This window comes from Lolium rigidum, chromosome 1 (genome assembly GCF_022539505.1).
Source record: "Lolium rigidum isolate FL_2022 chromosome 1, APGP_CSIRO_Lrig_0.1, whole genome shotgun sequence".
Taxonomy (NCBI): Eukaryota; Viridiplantae; Streptophyta; class Magnoliopsida; order Poales; family Poaceae; genus Lolium; species Lolium rigidum.
This window is the reverse complement of record NC_061508.1, coordinates 321,808,531-321,820,052: the sequence shown is the minus strand read 5'-3', so window position 1 is coordinate 321,820,052 and position 11,522 is coordinate 321,808,531. Positions and strand designations below refer to the sequence as shown.

Below are 11,522 nucleotides of genomic sequence, written 5' to 3'. Positions count from 1 at the left end.
CGCCGGTCATATTCAAAAGGAGGTTAGCAAATGCATTCTTCATTCTTGCTCATCAAATTGTTCTCTACTCATTCAATGTGTCACTCTTCACGTATCTTCATGCTTTCTTTTGCAGAGAAGGGAGACAAAGGTGGAGCCTAGCTTTTTTACAGTTTGGAAGAGGACACGCACCCTCGACGAGCCGGATCCCGACCGTAAGGGGTCGATGTGGGTGAGTGATGGATCTGAGCTCCGGTATACGGAGTACTGCAAGAAGTTGGGGGAGATGCATGGCACAGACGTGGACCCCCTCAGTGTTCCCTTTGACCCCGAGGTTGCCGTGCTAGCGGGACAGGGCAAGAGGAATGGTCGCTTATGGATTGGTGACGGTTGCATCCATCCTGCGACCATTCCATCTATCCGCCAGCTCCGTCGTGGCAGGACGAGCTCCGATCCTCAAATAGAGACCCGCCCCACGCCTTCGAGTGTAGCTATGCAAAGAATCCATGTATGTCCTTCATCCTTGATCATCTACATTTCATTACAAGTTTTCCATTGCAATATTCATGACATTACAAGCACAAATGTAGGCTCAGGTGGAGGAGCAGAACAAACTGCGAGAGGCGGCAGAGGCAAGAGCCCAACGAATGGAGGAGCAGATGATGCTGCAGCAGCAGCAACTGGCACAACAACAGAAGACGATGGAGTGGATGACACAACAAATGAGCCAACAACAAGATCACATGCGCATGCTTGCTATGCAGCCGGGTGGCGTGACTCTTCCTCCTCTTGCTCCTCCTCCTTTCACTTTCCCGTGGGTGAGTTGTCTTTGCAGAATAAGTGCCAATCTCTGTCTAGTGCTTGTTGTGTAATGCTCACAATTTTCCATGTTGTAGGCACCACCTTCGTCTGGCTCCAACAATATGCCGCTTGGTGGGTTGGGCAATCAGGAGGGAACCCCACCGGTGCCTCCTATGGCGGGTTCACCTGTCTTGAGCAATCAGAATGTGGCTAGGAAGCTGTGACTCCAGGTTAGTTCTACTACCATAAGACTAGAATGTGTTACTTAGACACAAGACTAGAACTTCTAATCCAAATTTACTCTCATGGGAGTCACTTGTACAATTGCATGCCATCGAATTTACTTGTCCTTGTTGCTTGCCAATTTATACATAGAATTTGAACTTGTCCATATTGCTTCATAGTACTTGTGAAAATTTAGACATAGCGGTTGAACATGACCATTTTGCTTCGTTATACTTGTAAAAATGTAGACATAGAGATTGAACTTTCGATTTTGAATTACTCTCACGTGATCCACTTGTAGAATGTTCTCGTCTCATGTGAGCCACTTTAATTACTCTCATGTGCATTTTGGAACTTGACCATATATCTTGTTCATTTTATCTTTTTTTGTATTTGCTTGAACTTACCATATTGCTTGCAAACGTGTAGGATATGCATGAAGGACGCTTATCTTCGCCGTTGTGGTCTACATGTGGACCTTCCGTTGATGGTCTCTACGTTTCTATCGACTTGTATTATGTTGCGTCCGGTTTTGTGTTATGAACTACATGTTTCCATGGGCTTGTATTATATTGCTTCCGAACTTGTGTTAGAAACTACATGTTTCGACTCTATGTTTCTATGGACTAGTATTTTGTTGCTTCCGTACTTATGTTATAAACTATATGTTGTGAAGGATTTTGTGTTATAGACTATGGATTATATGTATGTTATGGACTATATGCATATTATGGAGCTTGTGTATTGGGTTACTACTGTTTATTTGTATTTGAAATGCATGAATCAAAGAGAAATAAGCAAAAAAGGAAAAAAAGATGGGCCTTTGCCGTGTGTACAGGCACGGCAAAGATGCAAAATGGTCTTTACCGTGTGCCTGTGCAGGCTGGGCGACCCGGGCAGGACTTTGCCGTGCGCTTGGACAACAGCACACGGCAAAGTTTCAAGCTTTGCCGTGTACTAAACTGGAAGACACACGGCAAACAATTGGAGATTTGCCGTGTTCCAAACTAAAGAACCCACGGCAAACGTTTGTTTCTTTGCCGTGCTCCAACCTCGAGGACACACGGCAAACATTTGTTTCTTTGCCGTGAGTCGTGCTTTGGTACACGGCAAAGTTCAAGCGCCGTCAGCTCCATCTCGGCACGTCAAGTTACTTTACATTTCCGTGCAGCGTGGAAAACACACGGCAAAGGTCTTTGCCGTGTACATGTTGAAGGAGCACGGGAAAGTGCTCTTTGCCGTAGGGATCTATGCCGTGTATATTTTGCCGTGTTCCGGGGCCTCTTTGCCGTGTTCCGGGGCCTCTTTGCCGTGTTCATTTGTCACACGGCAATGCCAGATTTTCCTGTAGTGTTATAGCAGTAATAATAAAACCAGTAAGTAATTCCACTTTGCAGTCACCAGAAATTTAATTTAGTATGAATAACTCTCGCCAGCCAAGCTCATCCTCAAGGGGGGCTGGGGAGCTACACCCAAACCTGGTAACTTATCCAAACTGGACATACAGGTCTCCACTTCTTCCCGGCCTGTTCAAAGCACCAAAGCATCTCTTCGGTAGGCAATCTCGAAGAAGTCTTGTAGCTAAATGGTTTACGTATATCGCAGCAAATTCGAAACCATGCAACTAGTACAGTATCGCTAGAGATCAAGAATTTCATTGACATCACAGATTAGTTTACAATTATAGACAGGGCAAATAATTTCTGCTACTCCCTACGCCGAGACATTTGGAATCAAAACTCTCCTAGCTAGAAGGCTAGAGCCCTAAACCCTATTGTTAGACAATTAATCTTGTCATCGGTTATGTGGGAGTTAGTGTTGCATGACCGAGAGTAGTTTGCATGCATATGTGGAGTTGTTAGCTAGCTGGATATGTAGATATGCATGTTGGCCGGGTCTGTTAGATCCTAGAGTAGTTTTAGGAAGAAGAGAACCAGTCGTGTGAGTGCTGGAGTGAATCCAGGAAGTGCTAGTGCGTCAGTTAGTGGAGTCGTGGTAGTAGTAGGAGGCGTGAGTTTAGAGGCTGAGAGCTTATGTATTCTCGGTTACTATATAAGAGAAATAGAGAGAAGAGAAAGGTAGGCCGTGAGGGCTGAGAAAAAGAGATGTAGCCACTGTGGTACACCAAGGAGTAACGTCCCGTGGCAAAGCCTTGTTCTTTCTCCTTGGTCGTGTGTGTTCTTGTGTGAGTAGACAAAAGTGAGATTGAGAGAAGCCAAGAGAGAAGAGATTCAGAGTTTAGAGGTAGAAGAAGATGGGGCTGCGAGATGCAGCCCCAACACCTATGATGTGAAGGCAGGCTGGTGACGGTGACGGTCTTCTTGATCATGGAGCTGCCGCACCTCGCTTGGCTCCTCCCCCTCAGGATTGGATGCTTCGTTTTCTGCCTTTGCTTGATCATCTCCGGCGCCACCACCTTGATTGGCAGGCGTTGCCGCTTGGCGTCCTCTGCCTCCCGGTACGATTGGTTGAACTTGCGTTTTGCAGCTAGCATCTTCTCCTCGGAGACGAGCCCGGCACGGTCGCCGCGGAAGATGAGGCCCGGGGCGACGGGATCAGACGCCCTGTTAGTTGTGATCTCCACCGTCTTCTTCTTGGCGGGTGTCTCCGGGATCTTGGCAGGTTGCGTCGGATGGTCCATCGTCTTGAGCTGCTGCGGCAGGTTGTCCAGGAGCTTGGGGGGCATGGCATTTCTGACCGTCTTCTTGGCGGATGTCTCCGGGATGTTGGTAGGTTGCGTCGGATGGTCTATCGTCTTGGGCTGCGGCAGGTTCTCCACCTTGTGCGTGACCACTCTGACCTTTGTGTCGTCGTCCTTGACGGAAGCCCTCCACGCGGCGACGATGCCGCCGGCGAGGACGCGGACGCGCTCCGAGTGGTGATCCTTGTGCAGCGCGCGGACGCACTTGGCGAGGTCGGTTTTGGCGAGCACCGTGGGCATGAGCGGGACCAGCCTGAGCGTCTCGAGGGACTCCGCCATGACGTCGTCGAGCAGGAGGCAGAGCCGCTCTGCTTGGTCGTCGTCGTCGGCGTCGGCGTCGCAGAGGCTTTCGACGATGTCGCCCCTTGCGCTCCGGAACTCGTGGCTGGAGAACTCTACCGGGTCGAAGGCCTCCATGGCGGCGTCGATGGAGTCGAAGGCGCGGAAGAAGGGCTTCCAGCGGCGGAGCGGGCTCTGCACGGGCGCGGCCATGGCGGCGAATTCAGGAGCTTGCAATCTAGGGCTGTCAACTCTCAAGCCGGTGGATGTATGCGGAATTGCAGAAGAGGAACTCCCGCAGCTTATATGGATCCATTTACGGAAGTCGGTGTTGATTACGGAAGCGCGTTCTCCCTCCCGTCCGAGTCCGACTCAACACTGGCATGATCAATGAGTTGCGCGCGCGCCACGAAAACTGTTTCGACAGGTGCCACTTCTTGCACATACATATGCGCGGCCACCTCTCCTCGCTCGCAAAAACATTCCATGGCCACCGCGCGAGCTACCGCTGCCGAAGACGCCATCCGCGCCATGATCGACGACCACGCCGCCGGCTCCTGCAAGAAACGACGCATCGGGAGCACCGAAGACTACGAGCTGACGCGCATTCTCGGGAAGGGAGGCTTCGGCGTCGTCGTCAAGGCGCGCCACCGCGCCACCGGCATTGACGTCGCGCTCAAGTCCCACCTCCGCCGCTCGCCGGCGCGCGCCGGCTGCAAGAAGACGAGCCACCATTCCCACGTCCTCCGTCGTGACCTCCTGCGGGAGGCGTGCTACCTGGCCGCTTGCCGCGGCCACCCTTCCGTCGTCGGCTTCCACGGCATCGCGCGGAACCCGCTCACGGGCGAGTGCAGCCTCGTCCTGGAGCACGTCGGCCCGAGCCTCGCCCACGTCCTGCGCCGACGCGGCAAACCGTTCACGGAGGAGGAGACGCGCCGCGTGATGCGGCAGCTGCTGAGCGGCGCCGGGAGGATGCACGAGCGCCGCATCGTCCACCGGGACATCAAGCCCGGGAACATCCTCTTCGGCGTCGGCGAGGGCCGCGGCGACGTAGTGGTGAAGATATGCGACCTCGGGCTGGCCGTGTCCATGAACGAGAGGCCGTCACGCGGCCAGGCCGGCACGCTCTGGTACATGGCTCCGGAAATGCTCCTGGGCAAGCCGGACTACGACGAGCTCGTGGACGCCTGGTCCCTCGGCTGCGTCATGGCGGAGCTGCTCGCCGGCGAGCCGCTGTTCAGGGGGCAGAATGCGACCGACCAGCTCCTCAGGATCTTCGATGTGCTCGGCGGCGCCCACGGCAACCCGCGGCTGCGCGAGCTGTTCCCCGAGGAGCGCCTGTCACGGGACGGGTTTGAGGTTTTGGAGGGGCTCCTGACGTGCGACCCTGCCAACCGTTTGCCGGCGGCCGCGGCGCTCCAGTGCCCGTGGTTCGCTATCTCCGGCTGACATCCCTGCCTCTGCTGCTGCCGTGGACGACACGCCGGCGTCGCCCAAGCAGAAGGATACCTGCTCTTGCCGCGTTGCTGGCTAGTGAGATTGTTTCATTATCTTGTGTATTTGTTTTGTTCTCGAGGTCATGAGATGATTTTTTGTAATGATTGGCTCTTTGTTGTTCTGTTGGATTGAACTTCCCTGTACATTTCGTTACTGGTTCCAGTTTGTACATTGTATCCTACGATACTACATATTACCATGATGAACTTAGTGTCAGTGAACACCTGTAAATGGAAAGTACAAGCATGCTTAAAGGTGTGCAAATCTGTCTATTGTAGCAGAATTGCAAGTAGAGCATTTCTTGCAAATACTATATTCTGCTGTAAAAAGCCACTTCAGTTCTGCAGAAGGCTAGGATCTGCATTTCTGCAACCCAACAAGCAGGAGGAAACTGCAACACACATGTTACTGTGCTGTCAATATTGAAGTACTCCCTCCGTCCACAAATAAGTGTACATCTAGGTTTTTGGATAAGTCAAACTTGTTTAATTTTGACCAACTTATTATAAAAAATTATACACATATATGACATTATATTACTATATTATGAAACTACATTTCAAGATGGATCTAATGATACTAATCTAGTGTCATAAATGCTGCTACTTTTTCCTAAAAAGGTGGTCAAATGTAATAAAGTTTGACTTATCAAAAAACCTGGATGTACACTTATTTGTGGACGGAGGGAGTACATAAATCTCAAGAGTAGCAAAATACTACAGAAACGTGACAGTTAAAACATTGTTACACACGCACAAAGCCGTACTACATTATTTGGCCATAACACGAAAAAAATGAGAAAAGTTTATATACATATAACATTGCTTAGAGAAATTGGATGATGCCGCCTCTAGCACGCTGGAACTCATCGCGGGAAAGGACGGGGTCGGCAGCCCCAATGGTGTCGTGCTTTTTCGAGAGCCGTTTTCCCAGAGCCACCCCCGTGTCGTGCTTTTTCGAGAACGTGGCGTACGAGCGGATGCGGGCGACGGAGATGGCACGAGCTCAGGCGGTGCAACGAAAAAGCGGCGGGAGATTTTCTGTCACCGCCCGCCTTATTTAGCTCTACACTCACCAACCAAATCCAAATCCTCCATCCCCCCAGTCGAGCTCTTCCCCTTTCGAGATCCAAGGCGATGGTGGGAGCTTCTTCACCGGATGTGACGAGGAGCTTGGCGGCGGTCGTCGCCGGCATGCCTTTTCCATCTTCGCCGACCTCTATTTTGTTGGGTCCTCTTCCGATGTCTGTAAGAAAGCTCAAATCCTGGATGTGGTAGATGTGTATATAAGGTAAAAGTGTGTAATCTTACCTTAGATTTGGTAGATTGAGTTCCTAGATGGGGGATTTAGATTGCATGAAGCCATTTTTATGCTTCATAATGGATTTAGGTAGTGTTCTAGATTGACCAGTTCCACGGTTTAAGTGTTAAATGTACCATAGGTCGTCATACCTTCCACTCCGTCGAGCACAACCATGATGGTGCTTCTTTCCACTCTGTCGAGCACAACCACAGCGATGTTGCCTTCCACTCTGTCGAGCACAGCCATGGTGGTGTTGCCTTCTTTTCCATCAAGCTCACGAACCTTTGCGCTAAATCTTGATCCCCTCATTGTAAGCCTTCTACATCCTAATTACCATTGTTCTGATGGCTTGTATGTAACATCCCAGGTTTTGAGGTTACAAAAGAGAGGAAACAAATGTGTGCAATTAATTCATGCATAGAAAATCTGGGGAATTTTTTTGATTTTAAATAAAATTTGTCATAGTGACTGGAGTTGCACTTGAGTTGATGGAATTGCAGTAGATCATCAAGTCAAGCGCTATAAACTTCAATGTGGCCTTTGTCAAAACCTTGTTTTCGGTAGAGAGATTTGATCTAAGGGGTATACCAAATGGAATTAAAACTGATACAACAACACATAAATTAAGGATCAAATGCAATATATTCTAAAAGGAGCATGATATGGTGTTTATGGTCAACAACACAAGATATTTATTCAACTACAAATCAAAGAAGAAGAAAGTTGTGGAGATATTCTTGACTTGTCTTTCCCATGCATTTAATCAAGTAAATGTTCTTACCATGATCCTCATTGTATCTCTTCAACTCAATTCTTGAACTTATGCCAAGGTAGTTAATACAAGTTCTCTTGTTAAACCTTGATCATTTCATTTGTGTCCATCCCAAATCTATCTACATCAAACCCTAGACAAGAGGGACATATCCATCTATTCAAGTGCTACAATCACCATTTCTTAAAATCAGAACTCTAGGATGTAACCCATCCTCACTTTGGAGTGGTGAGGTAATCCAATATAAAATGGAATAAGATCATATTCCTGAATTGAAGAACTAAAGAAGAAACTGATCCAAGCTAATCTAGCCAAGTGGAGCCTAAACCTATATAGCTAAGGAGGTCTTGGGAGCACATCATAAACCGTAGAGTGATCTTGCCTATCTGAGAGAGCTAAAGCTAAAGTGCTACACTCTAGTTACCAGAGCAAGCGCCTGATCTTGGAGGTGAGAGCCAAATCTTATTAGTCATCCAAAACCCTAATCATCACCATTGGATGTTGATTATAGAACCTTACGAATTGTTACTAAGGTTAAACCCTATGGAACAAGAATCCATCAATAACCAGTTGAAACTATAAAAGAATGTTCATATTAGCAAATAAAGATCCCTAATACCAAATAGCTAAAACCTAGAAATGAAGATGATAGGAGAAGATGACAGGGAATCAACTAATGAGGTAAGTTGATCATGTCTAATACAGTAATACATGATTGTGCTTTGGAGATATATGAGAATAAGTGAAATAGGAAAATCTAGTGTGAGAAGTAGAAATCATTCATCACAATAAAAAGCTAGAAAGAAACCCTAGCTCATTCTCAACAACTTTAGTAATGAAGGAACTACATTACACCAAAACCTTGCCAAGCCAAGAGCCTATGCCAACCTTAGTATAATATTTTTAAGAAACCATCACCTCATTGTGAGGAAGAACAACCCTAATCAAATTAACATGATATCAACACACACACACCCATAGAACCCTATGTAAATATCTCAACCCTAACTTGTCTATCACTTGGTAACCACAAGTAAACCTAAGACACCATGTCTTAAACTGAAATACAATGGAGGTGATTAGTTGAATAACTTGAGTACAATGGTATACATTACAACCCAAGGGATTTGATCAATTGGTTTCCTTAGAAATAATTCAAGAGGATGAACCAAGAAGTGAGCCTAGCTCACTTGGTTAGGGAAGTGGACGTACAACCCAGCCACCCAGGTTCAAGTCTTCAGGGACGCGAATTTGGGTTCTTATTATTTAAAAAAATCACTGTAGGGGCTTCCCCTACCGTATTTCTTTCAAAAAAAAAACCAAGTACTCATTTCACACAAGAACCTAGATGTGAAAAATAACCATAATTCCAAATAAATGAAGACATTATGAGGGAAATATGAAATAACCTAATCATTTCAAGCTAAGGATTTACTAAATCAATACAAAATAACCTTTTTAAGATCACTAAGATTTTGTAAGCCCTTGGAAAAAGGAAGATCGCATAGAATAATGTTCATATACACACTCTCTGATAAGAAGCCTAATATTATCCTTAAACCTAGCCAATTGTTTGTCAAACATCCTACATGTCACTAGGTACTTATTCAAATAGTAACAAAATTATTTGAAAACTAAAGGAAGAAGAATGAAATAAACCCTAAGCATGCACATGCCTATTTGAAATATTGAATAGTAACCAAAATAACACTAGCACAAATACACCTAGAATATTTTAACAAGTAAATGACTTCGAGATCATCTCTGTAATTTTTTTTAGATACGACACACTGAAAATTCTACAAAGCAAATAGAAAACAAAAAATAAGAGAGGGATTGCCTGGCCACAATATAACCCATCATAGCAGCCCAACACCGGCCCAGCTCATCGTACCCTTTTGCATCAAAAGAACGTGAGGGAGGAGTGCATCATCAACCTCCCGATCCTGGAAGCAGCTCGGTGGTAGCCCCTTCGCCACCGGCCACGCCAAGATGTGCGCTGTGATGGATGCAAGTCCACAGATCAATTGTAGCTAGTTTCAATAAGAGTATCAAACCACAAAGAGATATTGGTATGCCCCTGGTTGCTACCTACCAAAGGATACTTGTGAGTTGCCTTTGATCTCATGTAAGCTAGATTGCTTAAAGATAATTGTGTTTGTTTGAAAAAATTAAATGAAAGCGAGTAAAGTAATAAGTGTATTGGGATTGGTGTTGGAACTTAGTAAGGCTTAAATGTTCTCGAGGATGTAGGATACAACGCTAGCATGTAAGAATTAATTATTATTAGGATAACTTATATCTTTCGTCATGATATATGTGTGGGGAGAGCTCCATAATAAGATGTTCACCAACAAGTCTCACGAGCATCCGCTTCTAGAGTCATGTGATGAGGTCACCTCTAAATAACCACTGCAATGCTGGAAGCAAATCACTTCTACATACCATCACAATTAAGGGTTCCCCCATGGATATCGTTATGATCTTAGTGAATCTCTCCTTATCGCCCTTTGACCGTGCAGGTTGTAAGCCAATGTGTGTAGTAACAAGTAGCACCGGGTGACGAGGGATCACCTTGCCAATGCCTACGTATTGTAGACTTGGGTTTCGGGAGAGAGCGACGATGGAGATTCCGAGAGCGAGATTAGGCACACGACGTACCCAGCTTCGGGTCCCCTCGGTGGAGGATCCCTACGTGCTAGTAGCAATCTACTATATGATCATAAGTATGTTTACAGGGTGCCGCCATAGGTGGAGCTATTTTGTCTTTCTCTTGGCCTCCTCCCTCTATCGGGTGCCCTGGCTGGCTTTATATATGCAACCAGCCTAGGGTTTTACAAGAGTCGTAGTTGACTACTTCTTCGGGTTGCCTTGTTGGGCCTTCTCCATATTGGGCCGAGCCGAGCTAGGTATACTAATAATGTGTACCCGAAGGGTATACCCATGTCTGTAGCCCCCCGAGTGTCTAGGGAAGTCGAAGACTTGCGTAGAGACTCCAAGCATAATCATCTCCGAAGTCGAAGAAATATAAGGCGAGGTCCATGTCGTAGATCATGTGTAGCGTAGATGATGTCTCGAAATTTTTTTTCTATCGGGTGCACGGCCAGCGCTCCCGATGGAAGTAGCCCCCGAGTCTATGGGCAAGTGCTTGCACTTGGGCATAGACTCAAGTTGTACTACTCGATGAAGAACTTGACTATATTTCTGGGCGCAACCCCTCTTTTTATCGACTCCTGTTGGAGGACTTAATGAAATCCATGTGCTCCCGATGAGAGTAGCCTCTACTCGAGTCGCAGAGTCGAGTTGAGTCTACAAACCTTTACATATTTACCTGCAAGACAAAAACACGAAAACTCGGGTCGAGTAAACTATTTTGCTATCTTGTCTTATTTTGATATACATTTTCCTTCATGAAGCCGAAGCTTTGAGTAAAAAACTTTTCTATATTTATTTGAGTCACAGAATAGGATGAAATCGGATGAAATCTCCAGACTTCATTTCTTTGTTTTTCATATATCTCGAGTGCACGGAAACACTATATTTTTCTTGACTTCTATATTGCACAGGGATATTGGTAAATAGGGCTGGTTCATCCGAAAGCTCGGGTACCAGTTAATGCACTTGTGGCAATCCGTATAAACCTACTTCAAACTCGCGTCCCCGGACACGAATTCGGGATACTGGCGTAATTCAGAACGTGCCGCTTTAGGACTTACCGAAGCTGAATTCCAGCAAAATTATCGGATCCACAGCGCGTCCGCTGGGTTTATTTCTTCACATCTGTTGATGCGGAAAAAAGTAGCATAGCGCCGTCAGAGGCGGTGCCACACCTCGCAGGACTGATCCTGGGGTCTTACCTTCGTGACCCTTTTACAAGTCACGGCATTCGGAGTTTTTACCGCGGCGGACGCGTTCCAAGAATATATTGTCGAGTGCCTTTTGTTCGGCTGATGGAATGCTCCATTC

At 46.7% G+C, this 11,522-nt stretch overlaps 1 protein-coding gene across 1 annotated transcript; it reads left to right on the top strand.

Moving 5' to 3' along the window:
- The first annotated feature begins 4,471 nt into the window (after positions 1–4,471).
- LOC124662206 (putative cyclin-dependent kinase F-2) lies at positions 4,472–5,434 on the top strand. The gene has a single exon (XM_047200077.1). The coding sequence runs from the start codon at positions 4,472–4,474 to the stop codon at positions 5,432–5,434; it is 963 nt and encodes a 320-aa protein (XP_047056033.1).
- Positions 5,435–11,522: the final 6,088 nt, after the last annotated feature.

Bases quoted from the DNA above. Each gene is read 5' to 3' on its own strand.
- LOC124662206 (XM_047200077.1), top strand. From the start codon at position 4,472: ATGGCCACCGCGCGAGCTACCGCTGCCGAAGACGCCATCCGCGCCATG.